The following is a 21,449-nucleotide window of genomic DNA, read 5'->3' on the forward strand; positions in this document are numbered from 1 at the left end:
AGTGATCATGAAGTGCCCTCTCCACTGTGCCCCGGGACACTAGCCGATGTTGTAATTCCCATCGAGGTGCTAGTATCTGCGCTGGTGCCTGCCTGGCAGAAATGGTGTGACTAGGTCACAGGTGACAGTTGAGGGCCCTCAGGTGTGAGAGGGGGCATCTGGAATTGCTCCTGGTGGCCATGCTCTGATGATGCTGAAATGAACAACAAGGACAGTGGCTCTGTGAGGGTCCACACAGTAACACACTTCATCCCTTTCCCCCAGGCTCATTATGCGCTCAACCTTCCAGAACCTATGGAGATGAATATTGGTGGGGTGGCAAATAGTGAGGAGGAGACCCTAACATTACAGGCGGATACAGACGGGCTGGTCAGGTGGCCTAAGGAATGCCAAATGGAATATTTTGTGGATAAGTGTGAGGTGATGCACTTGGACAGGAGAAACAAGGTACGAGAATACACGAGGAATGGTAGGACTGTGGAAAGTAAGGAGGATCAATGGGACTTTGCTGGGCATGTCGACAGGCCCATTAAGGAAGTGGGACAGGTACATAAGGCATTTAAGAAGGTAAATGCCATACTTGTCTTTATTAGCCGAGGAATAGAATATAGCAACAGGGAGGTCATGTTGCAAGTGCAGAAAACGCTGCCTAGGCCACAGCTATAGTTCTGCGTGCAGTTGTGATATGCGCTTCATGGGAGGGATGTGATTGGAGTGGAGAGAGTGCAGAAGTTGCTGACCAGGATGCTGGCTGGGCTGGAGAGTTTGACTTATGAGGAGAGATAGCAGAGATTGGGGATATTTCCCCTGGAGCAGAGGAGATTGAGGGGTGATATTATTGAGCATTATAGCATTGTGAGGGGCATAGATAGGATTGACAGAAAGGAATTTTTCCCCTTGCGGAGGGATGAGTAACCTGTTGGCATTGATTTAAGTAAGGGGCATGAGGTTCACAGGTGAGGTGATGAGCAACTTTTGGACACAGTAATGTGAGACACACTGCCTGAAAAAGTGGTGGATGCAGAAACTCTCCTAACATGTAATAAGTATTTGGATGTGCAGTTGCGATTCCATGGCATACAAGGCCATGGGGATAGTCCTGGGAAATGGGATAAGGCAACTTTGGAAGGTGCTTGACACATGCATTCTCAAAGGGCTGAGGGACCTTTGTCTATGACCCACGCCTCTGACTCTATCAGTCTGTGTCTGAGCAATGTTGCTACAATAACAAATCAAACAATCACCAGTGCTATGGATGGTGGGAAAACAGAGTAGATGTCATTGTTGTCCTCAAATACCTGGCCGTTCCACTCCAGCCTCACTGACACCAGTGGACCTGGGCACATGGCGCCTCTCAAGCTCCAGGGCCTCCTGCTCTAAGCTTAAAATCATCAGCTGGGCCTGGCCGCTTCCAGTCTGCGAATGCTCACAGTCATTGTGAGCATTCTTCTCCTGAAAAACAGAGAAGACCATTCATTGGGGCTAATCACACATGGACTGTGCATGCGCACACCACACCCCAACCACAGTGACCCATCTCAGACCTCCAGTGCTTCCTCTCCCCGCTACTGCTGTTCAGTCACACAAAGATAGTATGACTGCTCTCAAACAAACACCCACCACCCCCCCACCCCCCCCCCACCCCAGCCCCCATTGGCCACCTTGGACACATTCTGTGTCCATCACTTTAGGAAACACACGGTCTTAGCTCTCTTAGCAAGGAGGCACAACTACGTGCAGCGTCGAGGGCAGCAGATGGTTCTTGGCCACGAGACCTTGAGGCTCCCCTACCACCATCTCATCACCATGAATAGGACATGTCCTGGAGTTCTGAGTATGCGCCTAGCTGCATCTCTTGCAGGTTTCCCCCAGACTAGTCATGTGCGACTAAGAGCAACACATTGTGCGGTGGAGAACTCATCTCCTCATGAACCACTCAGGCTGATCTAATCATGGGCACTATCTGCTTGCCCACCCAGCATACGAGAAATGCCCAACATGATTCAATGCAATCACGACAGTAAGACTTGGTGGCGGGGGGCCCTCAAAGGCTAAGGCTACCTGCTGGGTTAAAAGCCCAATGCCAGGATGGTACTCACCCTTTCAGAGCGCAACAAATTGTTGAAGCGCTTATGGCATTGGATCCAGGTGCGCTGCACCACGTCACGGGAACTCACCACCTCTGCCACCTCTTCCCAGGCACGTTTGGTCATGTGAGGAGGCCTCCTCCTCCCATCCTGAGGGACTAACACCTTCTGTCGTGCTGCCACCTCCTCGAGGAGGGCAGCAAGGCAGTCATCAGAAAAGCGAGGGGCACATTGGCCCCCTGCTGGCCTACCCTGCAGCCTGCCCTGCTCTTGTGGAAGACCCTTCAGCCTGCTCTGCTCCTCTGCCCTTCCTTCCAGCGTGCCCTGCTCAGCAGACCCCCTGCAGTTTGATCTCGAGGTGGCCATTGTGAACAGGCTACAGGAAGCAACCAGGTAATTCCTTTAAACAGACTGCCGAGTCGCCATTGAACTTGGCGGTCTATGCACACCCGCCCCAGCCCGCACACTCCCGCTATCCACAGGAGTCAGAAATGCGCTGGGCGGGTCTTAATTGGCCCGCCCACGTAAAATGGCGGCACAGACCCAATCGCAGGCACCAATTGGGTCCACGCCTGCCTGCATCCGCTCCTGCTCTTCCCGCCACCAAATGGAAAATTTTGGCCACAGTCAAGTACTCCATTATACACACACAATTAAATACCCCATTACACACACAGTTGAATACCCCATTACACAAACAATCGAGTACCTTAATGCACATACAGATAAATACTCCAATCCTTGCAGCTCCAGGACTTAGTGCATGGGTGGGCAGCATTACCGAAGAATCTTTCAGTAAACCTTACCATAAAGTAATGCTGGTTTGCTTTCTGTTAAAGGTCTAACCCAGGGTCAGACTGTCAGACTGGCAAACAGTGTTGGCTGAGTCAGACTGTCTGTCATCCACATTGTCTGGTTGGGATTCCAGTTCTGCCAGACAGAGAGTGTGTGACTGGGCTCCCATTTGTGTAGAAGTCCTCACTGCAATCCAAATTTAAATATAAATGCAAAACATATGGGATGCAGGGCTCGCATGAGCGAAATATGTAAGCATAATTATTGTTAGAGTTTTGAAGTCCCCCCTTGGATGTGTTTTAAACTCTGATTTATACTGCCTTCAGGCTCAAACCCAAATGGTGTGAGACTGATGTCTTCATGCAAGTTCACACAATATCTGTCTGGACTTGAGGGAGACAGCTTAAAGTCTCACACCATTTGAGTTTGATCCCTGGATTTATATTGCAGCTTTAGTGCCTTTGTGAACCAGAAACTCTTCTGATGCTGAAGTCAAAATGTAAGTGCATAATTGAAGGACAGGCTGAGTGAGGTAGGCCAAGTAGGATGAATCATGCTGGTACGTGCTGCTGTTAAGTATAAGACTGTGACCTTTTGATGTGTTCTCCCAGTAAATAAGATTTAATACCAGGAGCTCAATTTTGCAAGATTGAGCCAGGTATCATTTTCTTTGCTCTGTACTTGTATGGCTTTAATGATTTTTGAATTGCTTGTTGCAGGGAATGTGGTAACACAATTACAGTCACTGTGCTTCGAAATACCTCAGTAAGTACAACTTTTTTACTTAGCAGAGTTACCTAATGCGTGGTTTACCCAATTACCAGAATTATCCAAAGTGGTCGTCAGGGTGAATTTCCTTTGGGCTTTTCTTGTTGTGCTGCTATAAACTGGGTTTGCGCTGAACTCCTGCCAAAATTATTCTGGCACAGCAGAGCCAGTCCAGAAGAGACTTGCCTGCCATGTTTCAGACTGTGTATAGTCAGTAACTAAATACTTTCAATGGACATGCATCTGCACTGGCAGCTTTGAATGACATGGCACTCCTCTCAGCTGTAGGTGTAATGAACCAATAACTGGTATGTAGACTGGTGTCATCCATATCTATAATTGACACTTGTACCAGGGCATAGGAACAGGAGTAGGTCCTTTAACCTGTTCCGCCTGTCAATGAGATCATGGCTGATTTGTTCCTCATCTCCATTTACTTGCTTTTGCTTAATATCCCTTAATACCCTTACCCAACAAAAATCTATCAAGCTCAGTCTTGAAAATTTTAATTGACCTATCATCCATGGCACTTGGAGAGAGGATTCCAGATTTCCTGAAGTAAGCTTGCAGCAAGCTACCTGTGTTAGAGCTAGATGCTTTATTTTCAGTGAGCACTTGATGAGGCTTGATGAGGCTGAACCAGAGTCCAAGAGTGACCCAAGTTCGACCAGTTCACGTTGAAAGGGTCAACTGATGGTTCCATGGATAACATGGTGTTAAGCCACACAATCAAAGGAGATTCCAGGCTATATACAGGGTGCAAGTGGAGATGTGAATAATTAATCTCAGCATTTCCTAAGGCGGAGCCAAAATAGTCAACTAATGCTTCTGCTTTCTATTGTTGGCTAGATGTCCATGCGATGAGTGGACATTGGATGAGTTTCAGTGTCGTAGTGGGACTACTGCATTGTTGGTTAAACTGAGACTCCATGTGCCGTCTCAAGATATACGTAAAAGATAGCATGGTACAATTCGAAGAAACGTTCTCCCTGGTTTCCTTGCCAATATTTATCTTTCCACCAATATCACTAAAGCAGATTATCATCATTATTCCATTCCTTTCTTTTAATTCATTTGTGGGATATTGCTAGCAAGCCTAGCATTTATTGCCTATCTTTAATTGTCATTGAGAAGGTGGTAGTGAGCCACTTTCTTGGAATGCTGCAGTCCATGTGGTGAAAGTATTCTCACAGTGCTGTATGGGAGCGATTCCAGGACTTTGACCCAGTGATGATGAAGGAATGATAATATAAATCCAAGTCGGGATGTGTGACTTGAAGGGGAACCTGGAGGTGGTGCTGTTTTTAAAATGGCTGTTGCATTTCCTACGTTATACTAGTGGCTACAATACATAAGTAATTCATTGGCCCAGATGCAGTTTGAGGCTTGCTGAGCTTCTGAAAGGTGCTACAGAAATGCAAGTCCTTTCCGTTCCTTATTACAACTGGTTGCATCTCAATCTCCTTGAAATTTTTGTCTGATCATTTTCAGTGGTAAAATTATTTGCCATATGATTATAAATACTTGAACCAGTGCAATGGATCTCGATTTCAACGTGCTGTAGATGTAATATGTTTGAACTTCCTCAGAGTGGTAATCAGCGTCAGATTGCCATTCTGATCCCAGTTACTTACCCGAAATCCTTCTCGCCCGACCTTCCAACTCAGGCTGGTTGAGATCTGGCTAATGCATTGCATCACCAGGGCCCAGCATCAAGTCCAGCTCTGTGGAAGGGAAAGAAGCCACACCCCAGTTTTTACGGTATTAACTGCAGTAAAGCAGGTAAGTTTAAAGGTCCATGACAGGCCAGGGAAAAGGCAAGTGTATAAAATAAGTGTGTAGGATTTGGTGTGGGGGGGGTGGTAGTCGGGCCTTGGGGGAAAGGGTGAGTCACGGTTGGGGGAGGGTGGTCAGGAAGTAGGGCCTCGGTGTGGAGGGATAGGCAGGCCTCATGGCAGGGAGCCAGGCCACAAGGGGGCAGTCGGGCCTCGGGGGGGGGGATGGGGGCTGTCAGGTATTGAGGGGTGTGGGCTCTCGGGCCTTGTGGGGAAGGGGTCGGGCCTCAAGCCTCAGGGTGGTGATGGGGGAGTTGGGCCTCAGGAGGATTGGGTCTCGGAAGGTGGGGAGAAGGAACTCGGGGGTCGGGCCTCGGTGGTGGGGGTCAGGCCTCAGGTGGGGATTTCGGGCCTGAGTGGGGGAGTCGGGCCCTGGGGAATGGGGGGGATGTTGAGCCTTGGGGCGTGGGGGTGGTTAGGCCTCGAGGGGATGGGAGGCGTCGGACCTCTAGGGTGGTGTCAGGCTTCGGGGTGGGGGGGGTCGGGCTTGGGGTGGGGTTTTGGGTTGGGTTGGTCCTGGCGGGGGGTCGGTTTGGGTCAGGACCTAGGGTGGGGGGTTGTGTGACAGAAGAGGAAAGTCAGTCACTAGGAGGGTTTAAAATTGATGAGGAGGAGGTATCGGATAGGCTGTCGGTACCTAAAGTTGATAAGGCACCAGGACCGGATAAGGTGCATCCTAAATATTGAAGGAAGCGAGAGTGGAAATTGCAGAGGCACTGGCAATAATCTTTCAATGTTCCATGGATTTGGGGGAAGTGCCGGAGGACTGGAGAATTACAAACATTACCCCCTTGTTCAAAAAAGGCTATAAAGATCAGCCCTGCAATGACAGACCAGTCAGTTTAACTTTGGTGGTGGGGAAATTTCTAGAAACAATTATTCGGGATAGAATTAATAGTCACATGGAAAAATGTGAATTTATTTGGAAGAGTCAGCATGGATTTGTTAAAGGAAAATCATGTCTAACTAACTTGCTGGAGTTTTTTGAAGAGGTAACATAGATGGTTGATGAGGGCAAGGCCGTTAATGTGGTGTATACAGTGCCAGACAACAGACTTGTTAGGAAAGTTATAGGTCATGGAATAAAAGGGACAGTAGCAACATGGATACAAAATTGGTTGAGGGATAGAAAATAAAGAGTAATGGTTAATGGGTATTGTTCGGGCTGGAAGAAGCTTTGTAGTGGGCCCAAACTGATCCCCCCCACAAGGAATAACCCAACTCAAACCCCCACCTCAGGCCCGACTCAACACGACGCCCACCCCAAGGTCTTACCCTATCCCAGAGGACCAATGCCCCTCCACCCCACCTGAGGCCTGACGCCCCCCCAACTCCCCAAGACCTGACCTCCAGCCCTAGGGGTCGGCATTGGGACCCTTGCTTTTCTTGATATATATGAATGATCTTGATCTTGGTTTGCAGGGGACAATTCCAAAGTTTGCGGACAACACAAAACTTGGGGGCGAATTGTAAACTTTGAGAGCAACAATGTAGAACTTTAAAAGGATATTGACACACTGGTGGAATGGGCAGATAGGTGGCAGATGAAGTTCAATGAGTAGAAGTGTGAGGTGATACACTTTGGTACAAGGAACATGGAGAGATGGCATAAAGTAAAGGATACTATTCTAAAGGGCGTGCAGGAGCAGAGAGTCCTGGGTGTATATGTACATAAGTCGTTAAAGGTGTCAGGTCAGGTAGAGAGAGCTGTTTTTAAAGCATGCAGTATTCAAGGCTTCATTAATAGGGGCATAGAGTACAAGAGCAGAGAGGTTTTGATGAAGTTATGTAAGACACTGGTTAGACCTCAGCTGGAGTATTGTGTACAGTTCCTGGTGCCAGACTATAGGAAAGATGTGGAGGCATTGGAGAGACTGCAGAGGAGGTTTACGAGAATGGTTCCAGGGATGAGACAGTTATGAGGAAAGATTGGAGAAGTTGGGACTGTTTTCCTTGGAGAGGAGGAAGCTAATAGGAGTCTTGATAGAATTTTCCAAAGTCATGAGGGGGCTGGACAGAATAAATAGGGAGAAACAATTCCCGCTCGTAAACTGATCGAGAACGGGATGAGAGTTGGGCCAGTTGGTAGAGAAGAGACCCATGGGTTTGGGGGAGTCCAGTGGATGTGTAGTCATGGGGTGGAGGGAGACCCTTGGGTTATCCTGGGGACAGGGCAGCTTGTGGGTGGGGTGAGACCACTGGAGGGTTGGGGGAGGTCCTGTGGCGGAGGAGGGGGCGTGGGGGGGGTCAGGACGTTATGCGAGTCCTGTGGGAGGGGTGTGGGGGGACCCTCTGGGAGGGTCAGGGGCTGTGGGATGTCCTTTGGGAGGTTTGGTGTGGGTCTGTGTAATAGTTACCCAGAAGTTAGAAGAGGTTTTAATTTTGTATCTTTCTCTGGGTAACTATTGGTGTAACCCAGTTGAACCATTCGAAGTTTGCAGATACCTCCCAGTGCAGGGCAATTGTCCAGCGGAAGTTTGCACTTCCAGGCAATTGCTGTGCAAACCTTACCTGGGAACTTTGGAAGGAGTTTCCCCAGCACACCTTTGGGGTATGCCCCCAATATGACGCTGGGGAGCTCGAAAGTTATGACCCATACATCTGTGCACATTTCCTGTTAACATTTTTCATTATAAATTTGTGTGTCCTTGTTTATAATGGAAATGGCCAAGGCAAGCTACAATTACACTGTGCTGCCACTGGAGATCTGTACAGAGGGACTTATAATGGAAATGATAAAATAAAGACAAAACGTATGACTTTGTAATGGGTTATGTATGCATATCCTGGTTCCATTATCCTCCACCCTCTCTTCTTGCCTCATTTGAAAGTTACTCTTAATCTTGACTTTGCGCAATGCTAAGGGAGATTAACTCGTGTCCAGATAAAAATCTTGGGACATATCATGCTGCAAAGTCTATGTCATATTTGCATCTCATTGGCTAAAATATCATGTGTAAGAATCAATACCAGCTTTGGCTGTACAAATGGGAGGGTTAATTCCGCCATCCCATCCTCCCAGTGGAAGGTGGAGCAGGCCGGAGTATCAGGACCACTGTATTGTAACTCTGTCTCCAGCATGTGCTGTCCATCAGGGTGCCTCACCACTGGCAGCATGACATCACAGGATTAACCCTTGGAATCTTACTAATGAATCAGAAGCATCTTAAGGAATATAGGAGAAAAGACCTTGCATTTATGTAGCATTAGTCACCTCCTTGGGACCATCCCATGATGCATCACATATACTTTTGAACTGTAGTTTTAGTTTGTCATGCAAAGTGTGTACGGTCAGATAGAAGAAGGAATAAAGAGGACAAGGCGTGAGGGAGCCTGCACCAGGCCTCCTTCAGCTTTGTCTCTTGCCATGGTCATGAGTCTGCCCCCTGCCTGTGGTGATTAGCATGATTTTTTTCCACAGGGGAGAATATATAGGCAGCATTGGCCTCCTTTACTGGGAGCCTCCTGTCTTGAGTTGTGGCCAGTCTTCTCCTGCAAGAAAGAAGGGAGTATATTAGTGACAGTCTTACGCGGTGTTTAGAGAATGGATTGATATGCTGTCTGTAAGATGTGAGCTGTAGGGAAGTGAGCGTTGAAATAGTGGTGAGTATGTGAGTATGAGGAGAAGGATATAGATTGAAGTGAGGTGCAGTGATTATCAGAGACTGAAGGGAGACAGGGGACGGAAGTATTGTGAGTAGTGAGGCTGGAGGTGGCGAAGGCGTGAGCAAAGACTATGAGGTTAGTGTCCATACCTTGACAACTGTGGTGAGGACATTGAACTGCTTTTGGCAAGGCAGCCATGTTCTGGAAGCTAAACTTCTCTTCTCGCACTGACCTCCTGGATAATTTTAATGGGCTGTCAGCAGTAATTTAACATGCTATCTGGGACCATACGAAAAGGCATCAGCAGCATGTACTCCACCCTTTGCACTTCCATTTTAGGTTTTAATCAAACTTCTAGGCCTCAGAACATCAATGCAGGGAATCCCTTAATATAACACATTGCCAGCAATGAATGTCAGTGTTGTGGTTTAAATGCAATGTTTTCTGTTTGTATTCAGGGGCCCAAGTCATCATTCATTACTGAAGAAAAACGAGCCAGATTGAAAAGCAACCCAGTTAAAGTGCGCTTTGCTGAGGAAGTGATTGTCAATGGCTACACACAGGTTTGTGCTTCCCGCAGGCATTTAGCCCACTGATGGGTTCAGGCTGACCATAATTATTCTGGTTTAGTCTCTGTTTTGGATTGGGCACGTTTTGTTTTTCTATAAAATATTGGATGCCTGGTTGTCTAGATGGGCCCTGCCGGACTAGAACCAAGGCTGTCAGGGGTGAGCGTCAGAGATTGGTGGACAGTCAAGCAACAATCAGGAACGTGCCAAACAGGGAACAAAGAAGCCATGCACAAGCAACGTTCCCTATAAGACGTGCTCATTTGCAGCTGCTCGCCATCTTAAAGTGACTTCAACAAGTTGGCCGTACACAGCAAACAGAAATTAGAGGGTCTATTGGTCACTCCAATACAGATACCCTTTTCTATCTACAGTCTTACCAAGAAGGGTTAAAGGAGTGGGTAATTTTGACTGTATAGTGTGGTGTAGTCATAAGTCTGTTTATGAAGAAGAGCTATATGATTATCCAGAATGCCAAGAATTATCCAATAATCTTGGTTTGTGTTTTATGTGATAACATATACTGAACATTCAGTAACTTCTTCTGCTTTGACATATGAAAGCATTTTTCCACCAGCCTTGAGCCTCATGTTGTTTTAACAAGTCTGGTTGGCTCCTGTACGTGATATATAAGCTCAGCTAGGGGCCGATTTCAGGACACCTGGGCTGGTGTTTGTGTCCTGCTTGGACATGGAGAGGAATGGCTGCACCAATTTGGCTGAAGTTAAAAAGGCAACTAATTATTTTCTGCTTGCTAATTATATAAAACTAAACAAAGTCCAATGGCCTTGGCCAGGGTGACAGCCAGATGATGCCACATTGTAATTATGGTCCAATTTGCATATTGTTACGATGTCTGCAGAGGCTAATAACTTTTAAAAAGATGTGTGAATTCAAGTGACTTAATGGTAGGATCACACAAGGTTTCAAGTTTTAAGACTTTTACTGTAACAAACAAACAAAACGCAACATTAAATAAACACTACTTTGTAGGCAACATATAATCTAAGATACAGAAAAGAAACTCCCTATTTAACTTTTAGCATGACTGAAGATCTAATGCTACAGTTACACCTTACACTCTTCCTTCAGTAGAACACTTGATTTTCCTAGAACCAAAGCCAAAGCTACTTTCCACTCCTGATGGCCTGTTTCCTTTTATCCTTTCCCTGCCTGGTAACTTCTAATTCCACATTTGACTTTCATTGTGTAGGTTACACTGGAGATTCCTTCCCTCTAGTGCAAGCTAGGTGAATCTTCCAGTCTCCTTTAAATCCTCACAAGCTCGATCTCTTTAATCTGAACATGAGCTCCTACCCACGTTCTTCGTGGTGAATAATAGAGTCAGCAGTTTCTCTGCTTCAGGTGCAGGACTAGCTGCCTCCATCTCCTGCTCTCTCTCAAATATCAGCAGACGGACTCATGTCTTCAAGGATATCTTAGAAAAACTGTAACCTAATACCACAATGAGTTTGTATGGACCTTTCCCCTTTCAAAATTCATCTCCGTGGCAGTGTGAATCACATGAGCCTTATATCCAGACAGAAATGCTAATTAGCTATCCTCTAAACACCCAGCTACATTTTATCTTGGAATTATACCGACAATTCATAGTAGAACCATTTATAAAACCTTACAGTCCTAACTGTGAGACTTGGAGACTAATAATCTACCCACAGTCAGCACAACTGCTCTTACTATTTTTACAGATGTGAACATCGAGCACTTTCTTCCCAGTAAGACAACTGAGCCCCACTAACCTATAACAAGCAAGTCACCAAGGCTTGTTGTTGGGCAGAATTCACAGCAGGTCATATGACCCCCTCATTCCTTAATTTTACCTTAAATTAAAGAGACAGTCTAAAACAAAATAATGTTATGAACTTTGTATTTGTAACAATATGCCCATCTCTTCCTGGGTGGGAAGTTCCAAACTTTGGCACTAGATGATTTCAGGGGATCAGAATAGCTGTATAGATGAGCACGGATCTGCCTGGAAGGGCCTCTGTTTAATTTCTTTCCCTTCCCACCCCCAACAAGGGCCAGTGCAGATGGGAATTTTACTCTTAAGACTCTCCCAAAGTCCCCAGTGAGGAGTGAGCCCCAGTTTAATGTTGTTGCTACAAAGTTCCAGTCATTGCAGGGCGGCAAATCTGTTGAGTTCAAAGATATTAGACTTGGTTAGAATAAGGAAGCGTGATTCCACATCTCTGATAAGAGTAAATTGAACTGGAATTGCTTGAGGAAATGACCTTGGAACCAGGGCTGTACCTTCCACTGATCTCCTTTGGTACCACTGGAATCTGTGGGGTCAGTGGGTGGTCACCTATTTGCGTGACACTGCTGGGGCCTGTGCCTCTTCCTCTTGAGGTTACAAAGCTCAGCATGCACCAGACATGGGGTGGATGTTGGGCTCCATGCTGCTTCATGCCAAGGTGGCTGCTCTCATTTATGTTATTACTTTTTCTTTGGATGTTCAGCCTATGACTCAGCACCCTCCCCCAATCCCCACCTTCCCTACCCTCCCCACCTCACCTGGCCAACATGTGGGGCCCACTTTCACTTATCAAGTTGAAAGTGCATGTCTTCCATTGGATCTACCAAGCTCCAGACCTAATGTCAGGCAGCTCTGAGGCTGGAAATGCTGGAGCTTCAGGTGGAGCACCCCTCACCCTTGACTCCTTGTCTTCAGCACTGTCTCCTCTGAGCTAGTGGCCTTATTTGGGATGGTCTCCAGACAAAGCCACAGGAAATCCCAATGTGAGTTAAGGGCACAGGTAGACACATGGCAGCAGGATGTCATTGCTATAATGGAGACCTGGCTAAAAAAGAGACAAAACTGGCAGCTTAATATCCCTGGTTATAGAGTCTTCAAACACGATAGAGTAGGAGATAAAAAAGGATGGGGGGCGGGGTAGCACTAATGGTTAAAGAATCAATTCCAGTTGTGAGAAGGGATGATATACTAAATGGGTCAACAAACAAGGCTTTATGGATTGAGCTTAGAAATAAAAAAGGGGCAGTCACACTACTGGGAGTATACTACAGACCCCCAAATAGTGAAAGGGAGATAGATAACAAATATGTAGGCAAATTTCTGCTTGTAAGAACAAGAGAGCAATAATAGTAGGAGACTTCAACTATCCTAATATCAACTGGGACTCAAACAATATAAGGGGCACTGAGGAAGAAAGATTCATGCAGTGTGTCCAGGAAAATTTTTTCAACCAATTAGTGACAAACCCAATGAGACGAGATGCAATTCTAGATCTAGTCTTGGGGAACGAAGAAGGGCAAGTGGGTGAAGTGACAGTTGGCGACCATATCGGGGACAGTGATCACAATTCAGTTAGATTTTGCATTACCAGGGAAGTGGACAGAGAAAAGGCAGGAGTAAAAGTCTTGAACTGGGGGAAGGCAAATTTTGCAGAAACGAGAAGAGACTTGACTGAGGTGGACTGGACAGCACTGCTGGAGGATAAAACAGTGGAAAACCAGTGGGAAACACTAAAAAGCAAGATCATTATTGTACAAAGTAGACATGTCCCCTACAAAAATAAGAGTTGTACTGCCAAATCTAGACCCCCCTGGTTGTCTAGAGGAATACAGGGGAAGATCAAACAGAAAAAGAAAGCATACGATAGGCACAAAGAACTAAGCACTGCAGATAGCCTAGATGAGTATAGGAAGTGCAGGGACGAAGTAAAAAAGGAAATAAGGAAATCAAAGAGAGGGCATGAAAAAAGGTTAGCAAGTAAATTTAAAGATAACCCAAAGATGTTTTACCAATACATTAATGCTAAAAGGTTAGTTAAGGAAAAAGCGGGACCTATCAGAGATGAAAATGGAAACTTGTGTGTAGATGCAGAGGCAGTGGGAAGGGTTTTGAATGAATGTTTTGTCTCCATGTTTACAAAGGAAAGGGAGGATGTAGATATAGTTGTCCAGGAGGAACACTGTGAGATATTGGACGGGATCGTCATAAAGAGAGAGGAAGTGCTTGAAGGGTTGAAATCCTTGAAAGTTGATAAGTCACCAGGGCCAGATGGATTGTTTCCGAGGCTGCTGAAGGAAGTCAGGGAGGAGATAGCAGACACTCCGAGGATGATTTTCCAATCTACACTAGATACAGGAGAGGTACCGGAGGATTGGAGAAATGCAAACGCAGTTCCATTGTTTAAAAAGGGATCAAAGGAAATGCCAAACAATTATAGCTAGTTAGTCTTACATCGGTGGTGAGCAAATTAGTAGAATCAATCCTGAGAGATAGGATTAACTGTCATGTGGAAAGGCATGGACTAGTCAGGGATGGTCAGCATGGTTTATTAAAGGAAGATCTTGCCTCACAAATTTGATTGAATTCTTTGAGGAATTGATAAGAAGGGTTGATGAAGGAAGTGTAGTGGATGTTGTGTACATGGATTTTAGCTAGGCATTTGACAAGGTCCCACATGGCAGATTGGTCAAGAAAGTAAAAGCCCATGGGATTCAGGGTAATGTGGCAAACTGGATAAAAGGTTGGCTTTGTAACAGGAAACAAAGGGTAATGGTCGATGGATGCCCTTGCGAATGGAAAGTTGTCTCAAGTGATGCTCCACAGGGCTCGGTGTTGGGACCCTTGCTGTTTGTGTTATATATTAACGATTTGGACGTGAACATGGGGGGCACAATTGGGAAATTTGCAGATGACACAAAGATTGGCTGAGTAGTGGATAGTGTAGAGGATGGCCATAATCTCCAAAATGATATAGATGGGTTGGTGGAGTGGGCGGTAAAGTGGCAGATGGATTTTAACATAGACAAGTGTGAGGTCATACATTTAGGGAGGACAAACAGTTATAGGGATTACAAAATAAATGGGAATATACTAAGAGCGGTAGATGAAGTGAGAGATCTTGGCGTACAAGTACACAGGTCCCCGAAGGCAGCAGTTCAAGTAGACAAGGTTCTAAGGAAGGCAAAAGGAATGCTTTCCTTCATTGGCAGAGGTATAGAATATAAAAGTAAGGATATAATGTTGGAATTGTATAAAACACTGGTGAGGCCACAACTGTAGTGTTGTGTGCAGTTCTGGTCACCACATTACAGGAAGGACGTAATAGCTCTGGAGAGAGTACAGAGGAGGTTTACAAGAATGTTGCCAGGGTTAGAAAAGTGTAGTTACGAGGAGAGATTGGATAGGTTGGGGTTATTTTCCTTAGAACAAAGAAGGCTGAGAGGTGACTTGATTGAGGTGTACAAAATTATGAGGGGAATAGATAGAGTGGACAGGATAAAATTGTTTCCCTTGGTGGAGAATTCTAGAACCAGGGGTCATAGATTCAAGACAAGTGGCAGAAGGTGTAGGGGGGACATGAGAAAGAACTTTTTTATGCGGAGGGTTAATGGGTGTCTAGAATTCACTGCCTAAGTTGGTGATAGAGGCAGAAACTCTAAACTCTTAATAAGTACCTGGATCTGCACCTTAAGTGCTGTAAGCTGCAGGGCTATGGGCTGGGTACAGGAAGGTGGGATTAGAAAGGGCATCTGGGTGTCCTCAGGCTGGCATGGACAAGACAGGCTGAAAGGCCTCCTTCTGTGTTGTAACTTTTCTATGGTTCTATGGTACCTCTGTATCCGGTGGAGTTTTTTTTTGGCTGTCCTGTCAGACTCCCAACGGAATGGTTGAGCATTTTTGGGGGCGTAAATGCACAAGTGAACTTTGGAAAAACATGACAGCTTCATGAACACCTGGGTGAGGGGGAGCTGAAACTCCAGGAGGTCCAGTATACCGGTACACCAACAGAAATGCCTGTTCTCAGCTCTCAGCCAGCATGGTGCCATTGGAGGCAAACCGTGTAAAATTTCCAGTCCCTTGCCATGGGAGAGATGTAGGTGGGCTAGTGATCTGTCTGCAGCTCCCCCGCCCTCAACTTGAATTTCCCCCTCTCCTTGGAACAGGGTGGAATTGTGACAGCATTGGGTCCCATCTTATTCCCTGTCCTCCCCCCTCTTCCCCAACCTCCACCCCCATCCAGCGTTTGCACCAAAGATGAAGTGGAGACTATTGTGTTGTGATTTTGTTTCTTTGTTGCCAGAAATAATCCTAAAAATTTATTCCTCCCCACAGGGTAACTCACTTCTTTTCATGCCCAATGTTCTCAAGGTGTATTTGGAAAATGGACAGACCAAAGCCTTTCGATATGAGAAAAATACAACAGTGAAGGTAATGAAGACTTGCTGTGAGTTTTCCCCTTTGTTGATTTTGCCCAGTGAAACCTCTATTGATTGATTTTTGTGGATCTACCCATGGAAAAACAGAACAAAAGTTCTCAATACAGTTTGTCAATGAGTCTAGCAGGTGGTAAAGTGTCTTACCTGTATCATTTATTCTGTTGCTGCTCAAGTAGCATCACTGACACAGAAGTAAGAGAGACATGGTGGTAGTGGTTTTTACTTCTATGCTCTCTGCTCCTTATTTACATGTAAACATAACAGAAAATCTAATGAGGGCCATGCATTCTTGTCCACAAACCTTACTTCCAGTTGTCACAATTTTTGGTCATGCTTTTCTGTTAACCTTTAACATTGTAAATTGTTATGTCAACATTTCTATTCAACAGCCACAATACTTTTACAGGTTGTGGCCATTAAGTGGTTCAATGGATATATTCCTCTCAAAAAAAATGGAAATTAAAGACTCAGATTCCTTAACTGACCTTGGAAATTGCCACGGGCAATTTTATATACATAAATATCAATAATACTGAGTCTGAATTGGATTTATCATGCTGGTAAGGCTAGATTCACCAATTCTATCATCCCTTGGAGCACAACTCCCCTTTGGGAGTATGATTGATATCTATGCATCCAGTGCATGAGTGGTTTCAAAATCAAGGAACTGGCAGTGTGATTGAAATTAGTTAGACCCATCTTTTGTTTCTTTACTTGTCCCATTACCATCCTGCTTTGCATTGTGCCATCATCTCTTTAGTCTCTCCTGCCTTCCAGCCCATCACAGACCATTTTTGTTCTTTTCTCCCTTCACTGCTTTTCCTACCACAGTACTCACTTAAAGCCTGTTACATCTCTAACTCTTTTCAGTTATGATGCAAAGTCATGGAGCTGAAACATTGTCCAGGTATTTGCAGCCCCTCCCGGCTGGCAGGATATTATAGTCCCAGCGAACTGAATGGAGATTTAAATGGCTCACCGCGTCCGCCGGGGGAAGACATGATGTGGCTGTAAAATCCTGGCATTGACTCTATTTTTCTCTCCACAAATGTTGCCTGAACTGCGGAGCATTTCCAGCATGTCCTATTTTTATTTCAGATTTCCAGCATCTACAGTGTTAATATTCTGACCTGCCCTTTATATTTAAATTGATTTTCTTTGGTAAATTATTATGATTTCTTAATGACATCAATGACAACAACTTACATTTATATAGCGTCTTTATTGTACTAGAACATTCCAAGATACTTCACAGGAAAATTATCAAACAAAAATTGAAATGAATCACAAAAGCAGATATTAGGGCGAGTGACAAAAGTATGGTCAAAAATGTAATTTTTAAGTTGTGTCTTAAAGGAGGAAAAGGAAGTAGAGAGGCGGAGAGGTTTAGGAAGGGAACATCAAGGATTTGAAAGAGGCCAGAATTGGAAGAATGCAGATTTCTTGGAGGACTGTAGGGCTGGAGGAGGTTACAGAAATATGGAGGGGCGAAGCCATGGGGGGATTTGAAATCAAGCAAGAGAATTTTAAAATGTAGGCCAGAAAGCAGAGGGGTAAGAGGTGAACAGAAACAGATGAGAGGTTAAGGTGAGCTTATGGCCTAAATTGTACACCCACCTGCTGGCGGGTTTGTAGGTGGGGGGCGAGCGTGAAGTAACACGGATGGCCTTCCTGTTGGGTTCCCTCCCACACCAACCTCTGCAATTTTATGCTGGGAAGGGCGAGGCCCCAACTGAGACCTTTAAGTGACCGATTATTGACCACTTAAGGGCCATTTCCCACCCAGCCCCAATTTTTAGGCTGGTGGGAGGAGTTCCTGGGTATGGGGGAAGCCCGAAAATAACTCGGGTGGGAAGGGCCGGGTGGGGGGTTGGCGCCTGAAGTTAAAAGGGGGCTTTTGATGGAGGCACCCCCCACCCTCGCCAACTTTAAGATCCAGTAACCACTGGACTTCCCCTCACCCCAGCCTCTCCACCTACACCCCAATCCCCCACTGTCCGCCTCCCCAGTCCTCCCCTACCCTCCCCGTCCTGCGACCTCCAAAACTTACCTTTTTCTGGAATCCCTGGACTTAGACTCTGAGGACTGCACACAGTCCCAGTCCTGTCCACTGCAGCTTCTGGTGCTTCAAGGGCTAGAGAGCTGCCAGCCAATCTGATTGGCTGGCTGCTCTCTAAGGCGGGACTTCCTCCTGAGTGAGGGGTGGAAGTCCCGTCTGCAGCCAATTAACATTTGTTGAATCGTGGGGATATATTCCCTGCCCACCCTTCGGATGATGAGATGGGAAACCCCTCCATCCTAAAAATCCTGGCCTGTGTTTATGGAGGGTGGAAGATGGGAGGCTGGCCAGAAGTGCATTGGAATAGTCAAGCCTAGGGGTAACAAAGGCATTGACGAGGGTTTCAACAGCAGGTGAGCTGTGGAAGGGGCAGAGTCAGGCAAGATTACCGAGGTGGATATAGGCAGTCTCAGTGATGATGCAGATATGAGGTCAGAAGTTTATCTCTGGGTCAAATCTGGTACCAATCTGCAAACACTCGGATGATTGCGAGGGGGAGAGATGGAGTTGGTGGTTAAAGAGCAGAGTTAGTAGCAGGGAAATGAAGATAATGGCTTTATTTTTTCCAATATTTAGTTGGCTGCATTTGCTGTGGCTGCTGTGCATGCGCAGTTGCATGCTGATGACAGGCCTGGGTTATTGCCCACCATTTTTATAGGGGGTAATGTGCAGCAGGAGGAGATGATGTTGTGAATTTCTATCCTGGACTGACAGGGATAAATTTTGCAAACTCCTTTTACAGTAAGTGAGAGGGGAAGGATTTGCAGACTGGAAACTAAAATCTTTTCCATCTTGCAGTTGTGTTGCTCAGTGTTTCTAAACTCTACCTCACTATCCCAGTAATGTAAGTGAATTGTAGGTTGCTGTGAGTGTTAGACCATGGGCGGAATTGTCCCAGATTTGCACCAAGTGCGGTAGTGGGCAGGGAAAAGAATGTTTTACCCGCCGGTCATAATGGCAGCTTTTCACGCCGTATCATCCCAATCCTGGCTCAGTACTCATGCATTCCCGGTAAACACACCGGGTCACTGACGGGCGGCCTCTCATCTGCCTGCCTCACCATCACCTCGCTGCTTCCTCATGCTGACACCTTGCATATTTAAAGTGCAGCTGTGTGCACACCTCTCAGTGCTTCCAGTCCACGACTGCTGCACTGAAGACATGGCTTCGAAAGGCAAAAAAACTGCAGCCTCCCCGATTCAGTGATGCATCCCTTGTACACCTTTTGAATACCGTGGAGGCCCCCCATGATGTCCTCTACCCCTGCTCAGGCCACAGGATGGGCAGCTACATCACTAATCTGGCTTGGGAGGTAGTGGCAGCAGTGGTCAGTGCCAATGCCCTGCAAAAGAGGATAGCCACCCAGTCAGCGTAAGTCACTCTTCTCATCACTCTCAACTCACACACTCACAAACCCATCACACACCCACAGGGCCCACACTCACTGCCAGTTCAAGGGACATCACCATTCACTCTCTCACACACACCATTATTGTCCTCATCCCATCCATGGGACCACTCACTACCCACACATGCCAGATATCCTTCTCATTTGGCCTGATACACTATCTCCATCTCTATCCATGCAGAACAAACTGGCACAAACAGGGGAAAATTGCAGATTGGTGGAGGAGTGTCCGACATGAAGGTCCTCACAGACTTTGAAAATAGAGCCATCCAGCTGGCCAGCAAAGGTCTGGACTGGTCCTGTGCCTATGGTGAGGTCAGCGCTGCTCAACCAAGTGAGGATCCAGCAATGCTACTTCCATCAGACAGCCATGCTGTGAGTGATGTGTCCTGTTTCACAGACCACTGCCATGCACTAATTGTCTCCCCTTGATTCCACAGGCACATCTGGGAAACAGCCGAGGGGGTCCACAACCCAGGCCCCCGAAGACACCTCAGAAGAGGAATCTGCTGAAACTCTCATTGAAGACCCGTCACAGCGCTCACCCTCCACCATTGCAGATACACACACCTCGGTGTGACCTAGCTTTAGAGCAGCCTTGGGGTCACAATCTGGTGAACACATCGCACTCTGATCCATAGCAGGTGGCAGCAGTGACTTCCCAGGTGCCTGGCACTCGGAGGACTGATGGAGGTCAGAAACCTGTTGAGTGTGAGTCAGATGAGGAGCCTCTGGACTCGGTCATATCTCAGCTACTGGAGCTGCAAAGGCAAACTCAGGAACATCAGGAAGGAATGTCCGCTGCACTCCTCAGATTGCAAGGCACGATGGAGGAATCCGTCCGCCTTCAGTCTGAGGTGATAGCGCTGGCATGCCAACACACCGAGGTCAACACTGGTAGGATGGCAGCCACCATGGAGACCTTAGTCAGCATCAGTCCTGCACTGCTGCGCAGGCTGAACTCCATCACTGACGCTGTAGTTGGCCTCCAACAATGTCAATGCGAGAGGGGTGTGGAGCAGCTCGATCTCACTCCAGTTTCCCTTTCTCCTCATGGAGTCGGCCAGGGGCCCTCAGGCAACAAAGGGAGGAGCACCCGCAGGTGCACACCCCGGGGCCCTCCATCCAGATGATTCCGGGAGTGTCCGGGCTATCTGAATCCCCTATTCCTGTGACTCTGGCAACTCCAGCTCTATAGGCTGAGGAGGGTGCCACTGCCACACAGCAGGACCCTGAAAGCAGGCCGGGGCCTTCCAGAGAACAACTGTCAGAGACAGGATGTGGCAGTCAGCAGGCTGCCCTCACCTTCTTGTGGATGACGGGGGAATCCCCAAGACGTATTGGCAGGGTTAGGAAGGTTAAGGTTAAGAAAATGTAGTTGCACAGCCTGGGCATGGTTGTTAATCACTTATACATAATGTTCATCATTGTGAATAAACTCCCAAGAATGTCTCCTTATCTATGGCTCCTTGTTCTGATGAGTAGTGTTTGTGTCACCCAGAGGCGAAACCTTGGTACCTGCACAATGTAAGGACAGGTGTCTCAGTCCAGGGCCTCTTCCCTGTGCTTTGTTCAAACTTCCCAGCACACTGATGGTGTGCCTTCACTGTCACTGGACACATCAGTCATGCCTGAACCTTGATGGGGCTTATCATTGCTGCCAGAATGTCCTGGGCTGGCGATACAGAGTTCCATCATTCTCTCTGTGTGCGCTTAGCACCTTTGAGGTGTGGCTGGCTCCCCATCTCTTCAGCATCTGTGTCCAGTGACAGTGTGGTCCTGAAGGGTTCAGCTCATGAAGGATGTCATAGGATCAGGAGAGGTTAAAGTTTCCCCACTGCATGATACGACCCTGTTCACAGAGCGCAAGCAAGATGCATTAGCCAGACAGGAATCAGACATTCACATAAGTTATGTGAGGATCTATGGAGTGTCCCCACTGCAGGTCATCATCATCCTCTTGGAATGTAGGGACTATGGGAATCCGCTGCATCTCCATAACAGGAGCCTTATCACACAGAGTATGTGTGCTGCCCTCAGCCTGACAGGAGTCAGGTTCACAGGAATTCACAGGAGACAGGAGTTCACAGATGCAATGTGAGGATCCAT

At 46.7% G+C, this 21,449-nt stretch overlaps 1 protein-coding gene across 1 annotated transcript in view; it reads left to right on the top strand.

Annotated features, from left to right (window-relative positions):
• Window positions 1-21,449, top strand: part of LOC121276749 (FERM and PDZ domain-containing protein 1-like) — a 114,439-nt gene that overhangs the window by 29,559 nt on the left and 63,431 nt on the right. Inside the window, exons 8-10 of the mRNA XM_041185295.1 lie at window positions 3,602-3,647; window positions 9,550-9,654; window positions 15,770-15,865. Of these exons, the coding sequence (XP_041041229.1) occupies window positions 3,602-3,647; window positions 9,550-9,654; window positions 15,770-15,865 (247 nt within the window). The remainder of the gene's footprint in view (window positions 1-3,601; window positions 3,648-9,549; window positions 9,655-15,769; window positions 15,866-21,449) is intronic.

This window comes from Carcharodon carcharias, chromosome 4 (assembly GCF_017639515.1).
Source record: "Carcharodon carcharias isolate sCarCar2 chromosome 4, sCarCar2.pri, whole genome shotgun sequence".
NCBI lineage: Eukaryota > Metazoa > Chordata > Chondrichthyes > Lamniformes > Lamnidae > Carcharodon > Carcharodon carcharias.